Here is a 20,738-nt window from a genome sequence, read left to right as displayed (position 1 = left end):
TTATTAAGTATCAGAGGGGTAGCCGTGTTAGTCTGGATCTGTAAAAAGCAACAGAGAGTCCTGTGGCATCTTTAAGACTAACAGATGTATTGGAGCATAAGCTTTCGTGGGTGAATACCCACTTCGTCGGATGCATCACCCACGAAAGCTTATGCTCCAATACATCTATTAGTCTTAAAGGTGCCACAGGACCCTCTGTTGCTTTTTGTACATAATAGTTGACTGTAGCCGGTCTTCTGTGAATAGTTAGCACTGGAGATGTAATGGTTAATTGTGACTGGTCCGATAAGATGAGTCACATGGCATTATTTCTCTTTCTCTGACTAGAAGAATACTGTGCTTTACTCCTGGGAGCATTCTGCACCAAAAAATTCAAAGTCTGCAAATTTTATTTGTCAACCTAACACTACATAATCACGCCAGTTTCAATTATTTTGGTAATTTATTTCAAAATACCTGTCAGCAAGTATGTCTGAAACTATAGAGAGACACAAAAAAATTCCCTCTGGAGTAGAGCATTAAAGAAACCCCTATGACAACCCAGTTCCTGTTTCTCTGCTCCCTTACCCCCCCCAGAGCCCAGCCGGGGGGCCAGATACCCAAACCCCCTCCCCCTCAGAGCCCAGCCACAGCCCCCGCGCCCGCTCCTCCTCAGAGCCCAGGGATCCAAAGGGAGAAACAGCCTGATACTCAGTCCCAGGTCAGGGCAGGCTGGGAACTGCAGCTACCAGGAACCCTCTAGCTCCCACTCCCTCCCCCCAGCAGTGTCTTCTATGTGCGAGCTGTGCTGTGCTGGGGCATTTCTGTGGGGGAAAGGAAATTCTGCAAACACAACATTAATTTCTGCAAAATTCCGCGTTGCGCAGTGGCACAGAATTCCCCCGGGAGTAATACTCGTGCATATGAAATGAAAGTTTGTTTGCAATGAAAACTCCCACATGTGACGCTGGAATTTTCCCATTCAGTGGACGTGCAAGTTCTGCTGGAACAAGTAAAACGCTGGCTGCTGGACACTTGGCACTGGAGGGGTTTTCTTAGTATTCCTACACCTGCTGTTGGCCACCTCTATGACCTGACATCTCCTTCCCCTCAGAAAGATAGATTACACCCCTAGTGTTTCATCCACCATCTATATTTTTGCTACTCCACTTCCTGTGGTGGGAGGCTGAGAAAGGGGTATGAGAGGGCTTGTCAAAACCCAGCCTGTTGATTCACAGCCAGGTCAGTGTCCTTCAACTATCGTGCGTTTGGTTGTCTTCCTCCCCCACCCTGTAGAAGCTATCGTGAGCTCCTGTCTGAAGTCAACAAAATACAAGGGCGACAAAGGAGGGTGGGTAGAAATAGGGAAGGCAGGTACTACCGCGGCTCACAGGTTCTCAGATGGAGGCTGTTGTATCAACCTTTCTTTTCCCGTAGACAAAGTGGGTTTAGTGATGGTGGAATATGCTGGTTTGATTGTCCTGAGGGACTGATGGCCGCTCTTTAGCCAGGGAACGCTTAGCTCCATGGGTAGCAGCTTCCCTGTGCAACCTCATTAGCAAATTAGATAATGTGCCTAAAGGGTGTGGCATTCTTCTGATGGGAAGCTCTGTATCACTGCAAAGTGTTATGATCATTGTGCTTCTGTAATGACGTGTAGACCGGGTCCCATGTCCTCCTGCACCGTTCCTGGCCTCTTTGGGGACACTGTGAACTAGGAGGCAATTACCATGATTTCTATCTGTGATGGGAGCCCTTTTGCGGTGAGAACTGGACTGGGAGCGTCAATCATTTCGCATAAGGTTACTGAGCAGCCTTCATGCAGGAGATGAGGAAAAAACCCCACAGGTTGCTCCTATTCCAAACCACAAAAGAGACATCAATTAAAGTTGGAGCCAGTGCAGGCGGGAGCAGCCAGCACAGGGTTTGGAGTCCGTCGTGTCTGACATCCAGTTCTGACTCTGCCACTGATTTGCGGTGTAGCTTTGGGCAAGTCCCTTTGCCTCCCTGCCTCAGTTTCCCCATCCATAAAACAGGGAGGATAATAGGAACTTAGCTACTTCACAGGGGTGGTGAGAGGTGTACTTAGTCGACGTTTGTGCCATGATTGTATTTGGACACATATGGATTTTCATCATTAAAAAAATGAAAACAAAAATGACAGCTAGATGCTATGGAAAGGGATAGATGAGAGAGAGAGAAGATCCTTATGGGGACAGACAGATGGATGGACAGACGTTCCACACTCTCTCAGTCTCTTCATTGCTAGTGCAGGGTGAGGGGCAGAGAAGACAGCATTAGGAAGAGATGGACCCAGACACCCCACACATCCAACACAGGGCGTTGTCCCCACTAAGAGTGGACGGCCCTTCTCAGCCAGCTGGCCTGGCTCATGCTCGCTTGCTACAGGTTCTGTTTAGTTTTGGATGGTTCTGAATTTTGACTCCTGAGGCTCAGAGAGGGACTAGTCTATTATTATGTTATTCATACGGTTTAGGGAGACCTACAATCTTCGTTTTAGTTTGAACTGTGGATGAGTGAAGCCACATGCGCAGAGCTGAGCAGCAGTGCTACACGCTGAGGCGTAAATGGCTGGACTCGGGGCTCTGTGCTCCTGACCACATCCACCAGCTGGCATTTCTCTAGGTCACTCTCCCCCACTGGAGTTTCCAGTGTTAATTACTTTGGTTTAATAACTGCCAACCCCAGTCCCCTCACTGTGCTCTCCCTTGTGAGAGGGTCCCCGCTAGGGGCTGTCAATGAGCATATAATCCTGACCCTTCAGAACCAGAAACACCAGCCTCTACCATTTGAGCTAAAGGAGTAACTCCATTAGCTGGTAGCAGTAGTAGGCTCTTGTCCTCTACGTGGAGCAGCCACTATATAGGGACACAACACAACCTGCTCCAATCTGTGTCTCTTTCTATCACTGTGCTCATGAGTCCATCACCATCATAACATTGTACAGTTCTCCTGTCCTCTCTGCATGCAGTTGTGCTGCTCCTGCTGCTGTGGTGGATGCCGAATGCCTGTCATCCACCTGCCAACACCATGGTGCCCACCTCTTAGCCATTCCCATTTGCTGCATCAGCTGTGCCCTACTCCCCCAGGGCTGGCTGGATCTCTGGGAACTCTCTCTTGAAGGAAACAGCCACCTCTTATAAATAAATACAAGTCTCACTCCTCCTCTGCTTTCTGCCTGTTCCTCCAGTGCTGCTTCTGCTTCACACCCTGGCCCGTCACTCTTCAATGCAGAATATTCCCAAATATTTCCTGAACCTCCCGTTCCTAACATCACCCTAATCTGAACATCCTTATATTTGCCCATTCCTTCGAGTTCAGGCCGAACACCTTGGATCATTCCGTTCTTTGCACAATCAATTCAATGCCAAAGTAGTCTTTTGGGTGCCTAGTCTCATGGGCTCCTCACTGAGGATGGTCTTGAAGCAGGAAGAGGAGGTCAGTCCTGGGGAGAAAGGTTTGACTACTGCTGCCTCTCTGGGCACGAGCAAGTGGGATCCTCCATTCGCCTTGACCTCACTGAAGGCCAAACTCTGCTTTCTAGCCCCAACAGTGACTTCGGACTTCCTCATTTATTTGCCGGCCTCATGCAGGCTGCTCTAGTCCAGGGTATGGAATAGAGGAAGCAGGAAGAAGTTTTTATTTCCCCTTTCTTCCCCTGCTAGGCGGGAGCGACAAAGCGTGCCTTGACTGGGGCTGCATGAGCCACAGCGGATGGATGGAGACCCAGCTCCTAGATCCAGCCGCAGCCAATCCCAGTCCGATGGGAGATGGCGAGAGAGGTGCGTTCTGATGAGACGTGGTATAATGGGACATGCTGTGCGTTGGAGCGGAGGCCGGAGTTCCCTTCCTTGTCTCAGAGCGAGTGCGATCTCAGACAGAGCCCACAAGGCCTTATCTGTGAGAAGGCAGTGTAGCAGGTGGATGCTGGGTGCAGCTCAGAATCTGGACCCAACCTCCCGTTCCCCCCCCCCCATGTGTGCGAGTGGGTGTGTGTCTGCAGTGCACACGCTCAGAAGTGAGTCCCTTTTGGTTTGCACAGCACATTAAAGCTGCTCCCTTATCTTATCGTGGCTAAGGTGAGGGCTATTAGAGTTATATATTAACAAAGATAATGATGTCCTCTCCCCACACAGACATTGGCCCTTTCTTGATCCTGGTGCTGAAATCCTTCCCACTGGCCTCCTGAACGGCTCCTTGCGGCCGGTCATTCACCTGCCATTATTGTGACAGGACAGAGAAAGAATAAAAACAAGCCGGCCTGACTTGGGTGGAGATTGTTGAGCGGGGGCGATAACACTTTAAAAAATTCAAGCAGCCAATTAAGGGCTCCAGGCCTGAGGAGGCCCGTGACCGGGCTGTCAGGAGAGGGCTAGGGTGACCAGATGTCCCGATTTTATAGGGACAGTCCCGATTTTGGGGTCTTTTGCTTATATAAGCTCCTATTACCCCCCACACCCGTCCCAATTTTTCACACTTGCTGTCTGGTCACCCTAGGAGAGGCTGGCTTCATTCAAGGATAGGGGGGAGTTGGAAAGCAAAGGTGGCGAGTGAGAATATGAGGTCAGGGAGTGGGAGCGAATTCATGCTGATCCTCTCAGGCACCCGAGGCCAGGTTCCATGGCACACAACTGGGTCTGCACGAGAGCTCCCCAAAAGACAGCTCTCAGTTGGCTCCAGCTCCCAGCGTGGAGGCCTTGGTGCCACCCTCAGATCTTGTCGGAGGGCGGGGAGCGAAGAGAAGGGTGGTGGCTGTAGGCAACACTGCAGGTGGCTCTGTAAACTTCCTTAGCTGGCACATGCCCACTTCTTAATGGCACGGTGGAAAGTGCTCATGGAGACCTCGGTTGTGGTTTCTGGGCTGTTCATTAAAGCCCATCCTCCCTGCTGCTGTGGCACCTGATGGGGCCCGGGGCACTGGAGCCCTTACATGGGACCTTCCTCTGGAGAACGGGAGCACCGTGCTGTCAGTTTAAACAGCTGAGGATGAAGCATCAGCACTGGGATTCCGGGGAGTTGTGTTTTTATTTAAGATTCCACGTCTGGGGAGGGTGGGGGGCATCCATACGCCACGCACGAGCCTTGCAGGCTTGCATCATGCGGGCATGATTCTTACACTTAGCCTGGGATGGCCCAGCGTAGTGGGCTTGTGCAAGATCCCGGAAGCTCTGACCAAACGTAGTCATGCTGCGCTGTGTGCTGGGTAGCTAGGCGAGTTGCTTAGTGGGGAAGGAAGTCACAGGCTGAGTCGTCATTCTGCAGCGGCTGTTGCAACTCTGAGGCTGCAGCACACTGAGTGGCACAAGGCGAGATCGTACGAGGAGGAGAGATCTGCAGAGCTGCGCCGTTTATCCTCTAGTGCTGCTCCTTCCCAACCTTCTTGTGCCCTGCCCCACCCCACTCACTACTGTGCCCTGCAGGGCAGTGGAAATGCAGAGCTGCCTTCTCTACCATGCTAGGGGAGCATGCCCTTTGTGTGTCCCTGGCCCGCCCTGGAGCAATGTGATGGAATGCCCTGCCAGGGGAGCTTCTGCAGCCATGACGGAGGGGACTGGATTTGCCCCTAAGGGTTTAAATGAAGCTTACACAGTGTGGAAGGACTCTCTGCTCAGGTGTGTGTGTTGGGGGTGGGTGCCACACCTTCAGAGGGACACAGATGAGGGTAGATGGCGATGCAGCACCAGAGTGCATACATTAAGTCCTCCATCTTCACCGCTGTGAGCTTGGGGTGGAAATAAAAGTCCAGTTTTATAGCTATGGTCTTTCCAAACAGAGCAAAGCTGTGTTGAGGTGAAATGTCTGGTGGCCTAAGGATTTTGCACAGTGAGTGGCTTTCTAAATCACAGCCACCAATGATTTAATTCGCTCCGATGAACGGAGCGAGCACATCATTCATCTCTCAAACGAGTCGCTTTCTTTTGCAAATAAGAGCTCGACACCAGAAATGCCTGGCTGAAGCCCTCTCTCTTTCTACACCCACCACCGAGGGGGTGTCTACACCGGGTTTTAAAACCCGCGGCAGCGAGTCTTGCGCTAGGGCCCTAAAAACAGCTGTGTAGACGTTTGGGCTCGGGTCCTGAGGTGAGTTTGGCAGCAGTGTCTGCGCTGCTGTTATGGACAAACAGCATCGTAAAGATAGAGTTACGTTTGCAACTCTGCATTTGCATTCAAAGGTAGTTGAATTATTCATTGCGAGTACTATTTTGGTCTTTTCTTCTGCCTCTAAATCTGCCACAATCCACTTTAGAATTCAGCAGATGTATTTGCATTTGACCATTAGTTGGGCTGAATTACTGTCAGTCTTTGGGTTGAATGTGCAACCTTTGCTACTTTATTTAGCTTGTAAGCACCACATGGGAGGACCTGTCTCCTCTGTCTTCTAGGCCCTAACATAATAAACAAGGTTAATGATGTTTGTGGTGAGTGATTGGTCACTCAAGTCACATGGTATTGTTTCATCTGCCTGATTAGATGACTGAAACATTTGAAACCGAGAGGAGAATTAATTAATGAGACCTGGTGAACAGCAAATAACAGTGAATGACTAATTTCCCGCAGGGACTTTCGGATGAATAATAATTCCTGGTAAAATTCATGGAACATTCAGGATTCACCCACCATCTCATTTCTTGACTTTCAAACATTTATTTTTAATCTTATTTCCTCTCTTCCCAATGGTTCCCCCCACCCCATCCACACACAGCCTTGTTCTAGTAGTGATATTTTAAATAAATAGCTATCTGGCATGTTCATTTGAAACCAAAATTGATGCCTTAACGTTTTTTGTTTGGAAATTTCCATAATTGTTGAGTGGTTCAAAATGAACCCCTTAATGTGAGAAAACGTGTAGGAATTGTTACAGTTGGGGCAAAGCGAGTTAAAGGTCAGATTCTCATGGAGCTTCTATATGCTCTGCATGAGTAAAAGCCCTGGTTTCACCTCAGTGATCATGAGGAGTTTATAACTTCTTCAGGACTCCTTGTGTTTATAAATTCTTGGGCTTGTAAACCCGGCAGTGCTTATAAACTTGGAAGGAGTCCTTCCATAATTTAACTCTGCAAGAATTAATGCAGAGCTTATAATCTACGCCGAGGACCCTGAAGAATTAATGGATGGTATTTATAAATTTCAGGACCAGGGGTGCCTGCACAGGTAATGTCAGGATGCACCTAGACAGCTTGTAACTTTAGAGACTGGAGTCATTAGGATCACTTTGTGCACAGACTCTGCCTGCAGGAGTGTTAGAGGCACAGAATTCCTCTTGGAACTTATCGCCATTGCAGAGAATACATGGAGCAATGGCTCCCAAGATGTTCCATTTTCCTGTGGCTTACCTAATAGCTTTTCAATAATCCACCGGGCACAGTTTAATACATATCTGTGCACTAGTTCTCTCTGGCATCTAGTGACTACAACACTTTTAGAGTTCTTAGCTCAAAACTTTATCAGTAGTTTTTGAAGTCACATCTCGCATACACAGCTGGTGTGATCCACCTCACAATTGCAAAAAACCTTGCCAAAAATCCCCTTAGGTAGGAGAATATAGATGCACATTTCAGATGGAAAGGGCCTATATTCTGTGGAAGTTAGAGGGGGGGAAATCAGATTTATAATGCAAATTGTCTTACAACAGTAAACATAGATATTTGCTATGGTGGGTCCATAATATAATAAGGTCCCGCTTCTCAACCTTGTGTTTGTCTCGCTCTATATTTGCCCATGTGTTACACACACAAACACAAATCTCTCTTTTTCACAATGACACCTACTTACTCTCACACTGAAACACATTTCTCAAGTGGTCACCAGGTTGTTGGGTCTTGCTAGCTCTGACAAGGAATTGGGGTAGGGCGCTGGAACTAGAGGTGCTGGCTTGAAGTAATAATAGCAACCGAGTGCGTGGTTTCCATCACATACAGCATTTAGAGTTTTGTTCAGTGGCTTTCAGTATAAAATCACTATAAAAATCATCCCAGCACCCAATTGAGGTGCTCTCTTCTGAGCAGATGTGACGTGGGCCAGTCTTATTACCTTGCTTCCCTTCTACTGGCAAGGGATGAACGTGATGATTAAATTATGTCTTTTTTGCTATGTGTGACTTAGTGGCTAACGCCCTGTTCTAAGGGTTTCGGGTTCTATTCCTGGTGGTGCAGACTAGCTGCGCTCTTACCCACCTCATCAAGTTGTTGGAAGTCTTAGAATATCAGGGTTGGAAGTGACCTCAGGAGATCATCTAGTCCAACCCCCTGCTCAAAGCAGGACTAATCCCCAATTAAATCATCCAACAGATTTTTGCCCCATATCCCTAAATGGCCCCCTCAAGGATTGAACTCACAACTGTGAGTTTAGCAGGCCAATGCTGAAATCACTGAGCTATCCCTCCCCTTAATTGCTGCCTGTCAATTGCTCTGAGATCCTCTAATGCAAGGCTGCATAGATATGCACATTATTATTTAGATGAAAGGTGCTATATGAAATCCAACTCTTGTTCTGTCCCCACAGGGGCTCATACGAACCCATGCTCCCACATGCCCACATGTGTACCTCTGAACACACACTGACACAGGGATGAGCAACCATTGCTGAGTGCACAAACACACGCTCGGCCTGTTAGTCGAGGACACGCACTTCAATGGCCTTCTCAGCAGAGGCCTAGAGAGAGGACACAAAAGCCTCGGTGAGGGGTACAGTGATGGAAATCCTGCTTCCACTTGAAAAGGAGAGCGACCGCTTTTGTAGTTGGGGGTCCTCAGGTCACGTCCCAGCAGGATCAGCTGTCTCCCAGCACATGCGCCCATACGCAGGCACATCCCCGGGTTCACACATGCGCTCACACAGATGCACGTATTGACACACGCTTACACTCATGCCTTTGGCTTGGTGGCGAACTGGAAGCAGGAAGTAAACTGGCCTGGGCTTGGTTACTCATTAGAAAAGCAGCTGCTTTTTGCCTGGACGCTCATACGCCACCTGTTGTGGTGGCTGCCGTTTCCCCCTCTTATCGCCAGTGGGCTGATCCCTCGTAAATCACTCGGCGGGGTGGCCCTGCCCTCAACATCTCTCCTGAGGACTCTTCCCTCTGGGGTCATGTGCCATAGGGCAAGGCAAGCCCCAGGGCCGCCGCCCTCCGATGACGCTCACCCTTGTTTCCTCCTCTTTCCATGAAAGAACCCGTTTAAAAAAATCCCCGTCTAATTGAGATGGGGAAGGTATGGAAGAGACACACCTGAGGCCTCCCGGAATGAGAGGACAAACCAGCTGGGTAGGGCTGAAGGGGGGCATCGCGGCTTCCACTCCAGCGGTTCCTTCTCTGGTGTACTCTGCAGAGACCTCGGGCCCTCCCCTCCCAAACCCTCCATGGGGCGGCAAAGGAAGCAGGAGAGGCTGAAAGGGGCAACTCGGTGGCTGGAACCTGCTGAGCAAAGCATTCCAAGTGCACAGGGAGACTCGACTGGGGCGAGGGGCTTAGCTTCATGCTCCCACTGTCAAACACGGGTACAAACAACACCAAGCCTCGGGAAGGTGAGGTGGTGTAATAACACCCAGCCCCACCCTTACTAGGAAGAGCCTTTCCATTGCCATTTGGTGCCTTCCACCTGAGGGTGAGGCCTACAGCACACAATGCCCAGGCTTCTGTTAACAAATTAAAAAAGGACAGAATCACCCGCACTCCTATTTTTTTATCCTCAGAAATGGGCTTGCTTATCCTTTAGGGGAAAGTTTTGAGGGAGGGACCAGTTAATATTTTATCTGCCTGGGTTTGCTGGCCAGGCATCGGCTGCAAGGCACTCAGATACACAGTGATGGGCATAAGGTCCCACTTTCTTCCTTTGTAGTGTGTACGTCCTCCTCTGGGCCCTGCTCCCCCTCTGCTTTCTTCTTTAGGTGGGTTACCCTCCTGCGCGCAAGGAGCTGACCGATGGCCAGAAAAGGCCAAGTGCCAGTCCTGAAGCATTTATGACATGGAGACATTTGAAATTCCCAAACTGATGCAAAATGAGCACCTCACAGTGGAACCTTTTCAGTCCCTTGCCACTGGCTTTGCATTTTGCTCACTGAGTCCGTGGGATTGTCCCTGCCCTCTGCGTGCAAATCTGGCACCTTTTTCACGACTGCTTCCATTGCTGCTGCTGCTAATTCGCCAGCTTCGGGCCAGGTTAAATTCCCTTTGGCCAAAAGGAATTTGGCCAATTCTTCTTTGGTTGCTGGTATTAATAATAAGAGAAATCAGTCTGTCCCACAGCAGATCTCTAGGACATTTCCACGTGAGCAATGGATGTTGACCTTTTTGACCGGCGTTCAGATACCACGGTGTTGGGCATAGTAAATAGACTTGCAGCCAAGCAGGCTGTATGTTTGTATTTCTAGCTCTCCGAAGATGGTGTTGCAGACTGGGCAAATACCAGGCCCCCAAAGGGTCAGGGGACAGTGGGCACAGGGACGTGAGGAGCAGGGCCTGAGTAGTGCCGTGGAAAGGCTCCAGAAGCAATTCAAGCTTCTCCTCCACTATCCGCCAATGGGGCCCAGTCTTCTCCTGGAGGAACCCCTCCTGGGTGAGTGGACAGGCCCGTCTCCATGCCCGTGAGAATACCACGCTGCCCATGCTTCGTGGTGGCGTTGATACCTGTCCACCAGGCACCATTTATTTCACCTAGGGCAGCTCTGCAACATTTGGGACACCTAGAATTGTCTGACAATATAACAATATGTTATCGTCAGGCTGAGGATCCCGAGCTGCAAGTGGCTCTTTAATGTGTCTCCTGCAGCTGTTTGCAGCACATGATATGAAAACACCAGGTCATTTATTAGCCAATCTCAGTTATTAACCAATCAGGATGCTTCTACTGTGTTATACTAAACATTTCCCCTGGCATACTGCTTACATGTGAATCGATAGGACTCTAGGAAACGGAACAGTGAATTCACACGACTGTGGCTCTTTGGGGTAACGTTGAGCGCTAATTTAGCTCCTGAATCACTCTGAGGATCCCTGCTCTAGAGCAAGGCAACGTTAGTGTCTTGGGCTAGATGTGAGCCAGAGAACTTGAAGTGAAAGGCTTTGTATCCCGTTACCTGCTCTGTAGGAATGGATGTTGGTATCCAGGCCTGGACTTTCCACAGCAGTGGTATACACAGCATCGTACGTAGCTCCCAGATTCCTTTTCACTATGCCAGTCTTACCAAGCGTAACCGATGGCCATCACCATAGAGGGATGGAGTCAACAAGCCATACAAGAATCTTCCAGTATCAGAAGAAAGGGACATTTGTTTTATTAAAGAAGGATAAAGACAAACAAAACTAAAGCAAATAACTCCCCTCTTTAGAGATTCCAGTGAGCTTCTCACATCCCTTATCATGCCCTTTTCCCCCTGGCCAGGTCCCCTGTCCCAGGACGGGATGCTAGAAAGCACTACATTTTCTTTATGCCACTCACAGATGTGCAGAGGGAATCTTCAGAAGGGCAGTATCTGCTTTGTGCCATGCAAGGGTGTCCTCCTGATTAAACTGATCCAAGGAAAGTATCTGGTAGCTGTTTGTGGGGAACTGGTTGTGCTGATTTATGTAATCTATTGCTGACACTTTTCTTAGTTTGGAATGGCTTCATGTTTCCTTTCACTGCTACAGTGTTACACTGACACTCCAACAACATATTTAATACACTCACATGCTTTTCCAAATTAAAAAAGAGGGAGGTGACAATATACTGTCCTCTGAATGGAAAAGGCTTTCCATGCTTTGGCCCCACCAGTCACCATGCAGCATGAGCTGTCTCGAACATAGACCTGCCCTCTCTTACTCCAGATTTATACCAGTGCAACTAAGCAGATTTTGGCCCATCGCCTTCTTGAATTTTGGAAATCTCTTTGTTATTGCTGTGTCAAGCTCTGGAGAACCTCTGTAGGTCAAAAATTACATGGCCAAACCCTGTTTTCAGTGACACTGATGTAAATCCGGAGCAATTCAATTGAATTTCATTGAGCTGCTCTGCATTTGCACCCACTGTTCCCTGGTACAGCTCCAGTCTCTTTGGCAAAAGTTTAGGAAAAGACAGGCATCTGCATCTGTTGTCCTGTGTTTTCCAAGCAGACAAATGGACTGATTCCCAGGCAGGAGGATGTTGAATATGCAGCTGAAAACACCATCATGGCCCGCCTGCCATTTTGGAACAGAATTTATTGATTTCTGGATATGAAACAAATTTTCATGGCTGTGTTTGTTGCCTTCCCTCTTGGGTATTTGGTAGTGAAAATCACGACATTCTTACTAGTAAACTTGATGATGTGGGTATATCCAGTTCTTCCTTAAAACGTCTTGAAAGAAAGGACCTCTGGCCACTAATCCAGGGATGTAAGAAGTGAGATGGTGGGACCATCAAAGGCCTATGTTGTATCTGTTTGCTGTATTTCTGACTCACTGCTTGTCTGTACACAAGGACGCAGTTGTGCGTGACTCATTTGTCTTCAGGCAGCCCCGTGGTATTGCGGAGCTGAATGTTCGGCTGCAGTTAGACTTCTGTTTGGTAGCAATGTGGATTGCTCAGCAGACATTTGTATTTAATGCTAACCAAGCCAATAGGCTACATTTTGGACCCTTAGAATTGTCGGACAAAACCTTTGTGGATCAGCAAAATGGATGACCGACCTCTGGTCTTTGACACATACATCCCATTATCCTGTTGTGTGGTTACAGTTAGGTCTTACTTTGCAAAATCCCACAGGATCTCCTAGACAGAGCCCTCTCTCTTACTGTATATTTTCGTTAACCCTTTATCTTTTGGTTTGCATATTATCCCTAAATATTTGTCCCACACTGAATGAGCTAATGCAGGAGACCCGTGTATCATCTTTTACTTTTATTTTTCCATTTAGGAGAAAATAGTTATACAGAGGGATTAAATTACTTATGGCTGGGGCTGAAAAGCAATGTGTGGGGTCCAGTTGTGGAGTTTGGGGTCTGGGGGCTCCATCCCTGCTTTGTCTTTTATTATTAATCATCATCATCATCATTTCTAGTATATAGACTCTAGATATTTTAGACATCATTCTATTACTGCCTAGCAGCCATCTCTAAAGAAAATCAATTTTCACGTAACATGCTTACCATGTGATGGATCCGAAGAACAGATCAGTTTCCTTTCCAGTGTTATATGTGAAATGTATCGACACATTCACATCAAATCCGCTGCTTACAAAGAGCCCTATTGAACTCCTGATTGAAACCAAGGGGCCCAACGGAGTAACAGAAAAAAATGTTTGTGAACAAATGCAGAGATTCACAACAAATATCCCCAAAGAACAGATTTAACTCACTCAACGAACAAACAAGTATCTTGCCCTACGCTTTGTCTAACTAAACACTGGTCAAAGGTAGACAGCTAAGCTGCACCTGCAAAATATGCCCTTGCATCTGCTTTGTGCACAAAACCCACATCTGCAGCCACAACTTAGGGGCTGACCTTTGAAAAAGCGGCACTGCCCTGTCCCAACGGCAGTGACACGCGTGTGTTCATAGCATATTTCACTATTCCTTCGGGGCCATGGTGAGCAATTCAGGGCTTCCTTCCATACTTAGGTACACTGCCTGCTGGGGTCACTCGCTAGAAGTCCCGGGTAGGTATCCAGGAACAGAGCTTGAACCTTAGGTTTCTTTGCCTGCAGATGCAGGAGTGGCCCTAGCCCTTTTGCCAGCCAGGATGGAAAACGTTTTCGCCCCCGCCTCAGCAGTGGAGGGGGAAAAATCAAACAAACCCACTCCGACTGGCCAAGCAATGGGGCAAAACCAGGTCGGCCAATGCAGCAGAGAAAGGGGGGAAAGTCAAGGGGCACAGGAACATGTTGCCCCTGGAAGTTGTCACCCAGAAACCACCCTGCTCGCCCACCCCTCGAACTGGCCCTGAACCGCTGGCCGTACACTCATTGGGGCTACTGCTGTGACATAGCTGCTGTTCCCATCTGCAACGCTGCTGCTATTCCCTGGGGAAAATCTTTAGCTCTGCTGGTATCTTTTCTTTTCTTTCCCTGTTATTAGTTCTTGAGCGGGTTGCAGAAGTGCCCGGAGGCCCAACCAAATGCAGGGCCCCATTGTGCAGGGCGCTGTACAGACACATAGCGAGAAACAGCCCTGGCCCTGAAGCTCTTACCATCTCTGTAGACAAGACTGACAAAGGGTGGGAGGGGAAACCCAGGCCTGGAGCGGGGAAAGATGACTTGCCCAAGGGCACACAGCAGGTCAGTGGAAGAGAGAACAGAGTGCGGGTCTCCTGATTCCCAGTCTACTGCCCCTTCCCCTAGACTCCTCTACGCTTTCCCTCCCCGGCTTCTAGCGTATGCATCTTAAAACGATCAAACCTGACATTCTTCCAATAGCTTGGGTTTGGAGTTTTATGGCCAAGGGACTTTGGTTTCCTCTGCATTCTCAGGCTTCATTTAAAGCCAGTTCATTCTACATTTCCTAGCCAGTGTCCATCGTTGCCTTCCAACACCTGCCTCTGGCGCTCTGTCTCTCTCTGGTGCCATAACGTTTGTCTCGTCTCTTCCTCGGGTGCAATTAGATACAGCACAGCTTCCTCCTCAGTCTACGGTGTCATTTCTCTCTTGGCCGCCCCAGCCAGCTCTCTTCTTCCAGCGACGGCTTGCCAGCGGGTAGGAGTCTGTGGGGCTCTCTGGTGGAATGACTTGGGCAATTGCTGGGCAGAGTATTTCAGCATCCCTTCCGAAAGGGCTTGATGTCTCCCCTACCCTCTGGTTATCAGGGTATTGCAGTGGTACCAAACGATCCAGGCCATGGCATTGTGGCTAGCCGGCAGGTCATTGGGAACTACGCCGGGGGTAATGCCCTCACACGCATCCCTTGCCATCTGGAACTCCGAGTCCCCACAACAGTCACTGGACATGGTCCTCTCTGCTGTCTCCACTAGGCAAGACCAGAACAAAAGACAAGTACCGGGTGGTGTATACGGACCACCAGCGCCTGGAGCTGGAGAAGGAGTTCCACTACAGCCGCTACATCACCATCCGGCGGAAAGCGGAGCTGGCGGCAACGCTCGGGCTCACCGAACGGCAGGTCAGTGCTGAACTAGTCACGACTCAGTGGGCTGGGCTGGACCCCGAGCGGGGGTATTCTCCCTCTTGCCCCATCAGCAACAGTCAATGGGAGGAGGATGGGTAACAATCCAACCACTGCCAGTGGCAAAGGGCTCCTCCAGCCAGCCCCATCCCTGGCAGCTGAGACGGGGCGGAAGCGGACAGGCGGGGAGACGTGGTGCCTGCGTTGTCCCGGGGTATGTCCCGTGAGGCAGGCAGCCTTGGATATTCGGCTAACTGCACCCATTGAAGTCAGCAGTAAAACTCCCGAGTGCACAGTTCGGCCAATGCGGAGAGCTTTTGAAACCCCCCCACACACTCCTAGGGTGACCCTATAAAACAGCAGAGGGAGCTGGGAAAGCTGTAGGGGAAATGAGAAAGCTACGGAGGAGACGGGAAACGAGGTTAGGAATCTGGGGCGCTCTGAGGGGGTGGGCGGCTCGTGTTCGGGCACAGGCCCAAAGCGGCAAGGTGGCTCATAAAACGAAGACTTCCCCGCCAACCCCCACACCACGGCTCCTTGTTCCTTCCGACCTAGGGTGACCATACGTCCCACTTTGGCTGGGACAATCCCTTTGTTAAGCCCTGTCCTGGCCGTCCCAACTTTTTGTCAAAAAAGCGGGGTGTGGAGGAGCGTGCCGGGGGGAGGTGGGGTGGAGAGTGGCGATGCCAGCCCCACATGGGGTGGGAGGGAGGGGCTCAGGCTAGCCCTGCGCAGTGTCCCATATGGTCACCCCTGGCGCCCCCTGTAGCAAAGTCGCTCCATCCTGTGTGTGCCCGAGGGACAATAGTGAAGACAGAAAAACTAACCCGGCCCAGGACTGACTCCTTTCACTGACTCCCTCCAACCCTCCCGTCCCCATTACCTCACGCTCTTTCCCTCCCAAATGCTCACTCCTCCTCTGTCCCTGGCCTCACTCACTGCCATATTTCATACTGCCTGCTTCTCTCCTGCTGCTCCTTTCCCTGTTTCTCTCCCCCCTCCCCATGCCTGTCCGTCTCTCTCATCTCGTCTCCACAGGTGAAAATCTGGTTCCAGAACCGGAGAGCCAAGGAGAGGAAGGTGAACAAGAAGAAGATGCAGCAGCAGACGCAACCCACAAGCACCACCACTCCCACCCCGCCGGCCGTTGGCACCCCGGGTCCCATCGGCGGCATCTGCAGCAGCACCACCAACCTGGTCTCCTCTTCCCCAATGACTATCAAAGAAGAATTCATGCCTTAAGACCAGCAGATAGCAAGACACAGCTAGATGTGCCGTGCAGCGGAGTGGAAGCAGGTGGGGAGCTCTGGAGGCTTCACAAAGACATGATGCTGTAAGGGCTGAGCCTACGAAGCCACTTCCTCTCTATCTGGAGGATATTTTTGATGGCAGATGACCCCTCTGTGGCGGTGTCATGGACTCAGTTCTATGTATAAAAACAATAGGTTAGTTACTGTTACTCTGTGGTAGGAAAGAAACACTGATCGGGCCTCAAATATTTATAATCAAATGCAAGAGGGGGCATTTGGGGGATGGGAGGAGACAATGGGGCCTAGGAAATGTCAGTGGCAGGAGGGGAATAGGTTGGGCTCCTGGCTGCAGGTTCAGGAGACTGGTCAGGAATGACTTCCCCTCGGCACATCAGGCGGAATGGGGCTATTCAAACAAGACTGGACTAAACACTAGATCAATGAACTGCCTGAAACAAGCTTCTGAATCAGTCTCCGGCATCCCCCACATCCATCCAGGGGCAGAAGGGAGAGAAGCAGTTGAAGCCGTTCTGTAGGGGTGAGGAGCACACAGGAGACAGGACTGAAGAGATTAACCAGGAGAAGACACTCAGCTGGTGCCTGGTGGGGGAACAGAAGTGGGGAGGCAACATGGGGACAAGCTAGGAAGTTTCTCTGGAGCAAGTGCGTTTTTGTAAGCCTGAGGCATCAAAGTGGGAGGTGGAGTAAGCACCGTTCCAGGAAAGGTGGTTGTTTTAAACTGGGTGAATTTGGTCCTCCTTTAAACAACAGGCTCTTAGTACTGGGCTAGGAGCGGGAACTCCACTAACATACCTTTGTCCTCATCTGTAGCACCCACTGTTGTAGTCCCAGGCTCCCTACACACAGCTCTGCCAATGCTATTCCAGTCCTGCATGTCTTCTGAACAGCTGACAACTGGGTTCAGGTGCATAGGGATTGATTGGTAAAGTGGCCAAACGTCCAGCAGGAGCTAGGCCGAGACCACCCGCCCACCTTCGGCCACATTTATTTTATTGGGCTCCAAGCCAAAGGCTGAAGCGGGTTCCAGAGATGACAGTTCAGCTCCTAAACCCACTAGGCAACAGAGTCATCCCGCCCTTCCACGGCGCCTCAAGAATAATTCTCCATATGGAATGCGAATGGCAAGAAATAACCTGGGTTTGGGGTAAGCCAGAGAGGAAGGGTGACTGCAGGTACTGCCAGAGCTAGCTCATTCTTGACTTAAGAGGTCTTTAAATGCTGAGAGATTTCCGCATCTGGTCTGCAGATGTGTCCTTCCGTAGGAGCAGTCTGAACGGTAAGGAGAACAAGCTGCGCATAAGAGTATTTGTAGCGGTGTTGGGGTTTAATATCTGCATAACCTATTGAGGCTGGCGGGGAGGAGGGGATCTGAGATTCGTGTGACCAAGCAAATTCAGAATGGGGTTATTACAAAGGTGGTGCAAGGCTGGGATTGACCATCCTGGCCAGGTGTGGTGCAATGACACTCTCCACAATACTCTGTGAGTTTCCTGCTGGTCATGCTGGTTCCATTGGGCTCCTCTTATTGCCCATATTGGTCCTAGTCGCAGAGCATGTCCTACTGGAGGCTTCAGGAGCTACCGGTAGTTCTTCTACTGCAGCGTGTGACACGAGCCAATAAGTGGAGGAGGATAAAAGTGCAAGGGAAGGAGTGTTTGAAGTTAGAGCATCTCCCTTGGTACAGCGCGCAGAACTGAGAATTGAACTGGTCAGTGACAATGAAATCAGCTATTGCAGCATCGAGTTTGTACGTGACCAGCCTGGTGACCAAGGTGGGATTTCACCCCATGGATGTGCGGGGAGAGCACACACAGTGGCATCTGCAGGTGTGGAGAAATGCAGGCTCCATGAAGATGCTGTAAAGGTTGTGGTTTTCCAAAGAGAGTGAGCATGGTTGTTTCCCATTTCTCCGCCTCAGGGGAGTCCTGCACACCTCAGAGCCCTCTGGGTTTTCCTCCATTGTTCTCCTCACCACCACCACCCTCGTCCTCTTCTTGCTACAAAGCCCCTTGCACCTGTCACTCATCTACACTGTGTTCCAGATGCCTGGGAGCCTGTGGTTAATAAACATGGCAAAGGTCCAGACCCCAGTGCCCTGGCAGAGCAATCTGGGCGTACAGCTGGCATAACCAGCCTCAGGAAGCTCACCCAGCGCAGGGAGAATTCTCAGGTGTGTACAGCTGGCATCGTGAGTTCTACACCACCTCCGCGCCCAGGTGCCCTCATAGGTGCATGGCTAGGATGGCCCTTCTTTCCCCTGAGCCACTATTGTCACGCTGGCCCCTGGAGGCCATTGGCAGTCACCGTAACTTACATTAGCCCTTAGGACGCGCGAAGGGCTTATCTACATGATGCCAGAGTCCGCACACGGGGGTGGGTGGGTGTGAATTGTAGAGCGCTCTTAACGCGCTGAGCTCTAACTGCTCCATGGAGACCCCGCTGGCGTGAACGCAAAGGTCCCTTGGTCACATGAACGTAGTCCTGTTTGAAACGGGACTACATCAGTGTGAACTAGGTCCCATTTTCATGCCACAGGGTCTGCGTGGGACAGCTGGAGGGCAACACGTTTGAGCGCTCTACGGTTCACGCCCCTGTAGTCTGGACTGTGGCACCGTGTAGAGAAACCCTGCTACGTCAGGGGACAGTTACTGCACCCAGCTGCCATATGTAGGGGAGCACTGTGTCCCCCACCCTGAGCTTTGCTGGGCACTCCTTAATTATAGCCCGGGCTCTGGCCTCAGTACCAAGATAAGAACTAGCAGCTTGCTTGAGCATCTCCAGCTCTGCCGCCACAGCAGTGAATAGGAACCCTCTGCAGATGTCCTGTCCTGCCACACATCGGGCCTTGTATAAAACCTGGGATGGCCTTTTCTGGGTCTGTCTCTTGGGTTGGTGCAGAGTTCCGGCCTGGAGTTCAGTGGGGATCATAACAAGCCGTTGCAATCTCTGTCTGAGGACTGGATGAGGTCCACTTTGTATCTCCCCCAGCATCACTCAGCCCATCGGTTGCTGGGGATTGCAGGTGAATACCCCAATGGTACTGCCAGAACCTTCCAGCCCAGAGAGCAAGAGATCCAATGGGGGAAGGAAACTGAGGTCTCAGTGATGACACAGAGGGTCGTGGATTGTTCTCTGGGCCAGCCCTGCTCCTGCGGCCAACCTCTGGTGCAGTTTTAGCTCCCTCCCATCCCACGCCACGTGAGCACTGCCCCCTGGATACCCCTGCCTGCTGCTGTCAGGGGTCAAGATGTTGATGTTAATATTGGTTCAGGGCTTCGGCTCAGGTTTTTGTATATAAGGTGGAATCCTTTTTTAAAAAACAGCTTTAAAAATAAAAATGCGCAAGAACCCGGCCCACCGTGAATTTGTTGCTAGCCAGTTCCCGCCCCTATGGTCTCAGTTAGTATCCAGCACAGGCTTGGAGGAAGCTCCGTACCAGATTCATGTGACGTGAGCTAAACTAATGACAGTTTTCCAGGTAGCAAAGCAAGATGCTGCCATCCCCGCTTTCCTCCCGGCTGCCGGCAGGAAGCAGACCATCTCAGCACAGCTCCTGGCCAGCCGGCTGTCAGATTTGGGCAGGCACCTCATCACGCTGGGTTTGGTGGAGGCTGGGAAAAAGGCAACGCTCCCAGCCAAGTTAATCCCCCCAATCACCTGGCTGCCGACGCCGAGATCGATGGCTGGGGGGCCGCTCTTGTGTCTGGTGCTGTCTGCGCAGGGCCCTTTGTCCCCCTGGTTGACTCATTTTGAAGTGTCTGTGTCACATTAATAAAGGGTTCTATGGTGTTTAGTGTGATCGTTTTCCGGGCCTTAACACCAGGGGTACATGTGAAGTGTGCCACGCCCGCAGCCCATGTGGGCAAATTGCCTGTGCCTGGTGCCTCTGGCCCATACAGGCACTTCCCTGGTGCCCAGTGCCCCTGGCCCATATGGACACATCAGTGCCTGTTGCCCCTAGCACATCCGGGCACAAGTTGGGTGCAGTGCACAGGGATTTCGTTCCTCTCAGCCCTAGCAAGAATGAGATGGCTCCATCAGTGGGCTGGGACTGTCATGCAGCTAGTGTTCTGGCTCCCAGTTCCCAGGCCAGTTTGCTGTGCCTGGGGGAACCTCCCTGAAGGCTGTAATCTTGTAACAGCGGGGGCAGCGGGGGCGAGGGGAAAGAACAAAGAACAAGGCCACCAGCCACCCCTAAACGTGGCAGCCTCTGATAGGTGTCGCCTCACTTCTAATCTCCGTTTATGGTGGTTAACAGGCCGAATACCCTCCCCAGTCAGGAACAACAAACAAAGAGAGAAGATGCAAGATAGCGCATGGAGCAGCTGGCACCGGTGCCCTGCAGCGTGGAGAAGGGATGGCGAAGGGGAACAGGGACGGATGGGCAGGGTCTGGCTCTG

At 50.6% G+C, this 20,738-nt stretch overlaps 1 protein-coding gene across 1 annotated transcript in view; it reads left to right on the top strand.

The window, feature by feature from the left end:
• CDX1 (caudal type homeobox 1) overlaps positions 1 to 20,111 on the top strand; it is a 29,438-nt gene extending 9,327 nt beyond the window's left edge. The window contains exons 2-3 of the mRNA XM_034780483.1: positions 14,919 to 15,064; positions 16,106 to 20,111. Of these exons, the coding sequence (XP_034636374.1) occupies positions 14,919 to 15,064; positions 16,106 to 16,309 (350 nt within the window). The 3' untranslated portion in view covers positions 16,310 to 20,111. The remainder of the gene's footprint in view (positions 1 to 14,918; positions 15,065 to 16,105) is intronic.
• The last annotated feature ends 627 nt before the right edge of the window (positions 20,112 to 20,738 follow it).

This window comes from Trachemys scripta, chromosome 8 (genome assembly GCF_013100865.1).
Source record: "Trachemys scripta elegans isolate TJP31775 chromosome 8, CAS_Tse_1.0, whole genome shotgun sequence".
Lineage (NCBI taxonomy): Eukaryota > Metazoa > Chordata > Testudines > Emydidae > Trachemys > Trachemys scripta.
The sequence above is the reverse complement of the archived record's forward strand: the minus strand, read 5'-3'. Positions and strand labels throughout refer to the sequence as shown.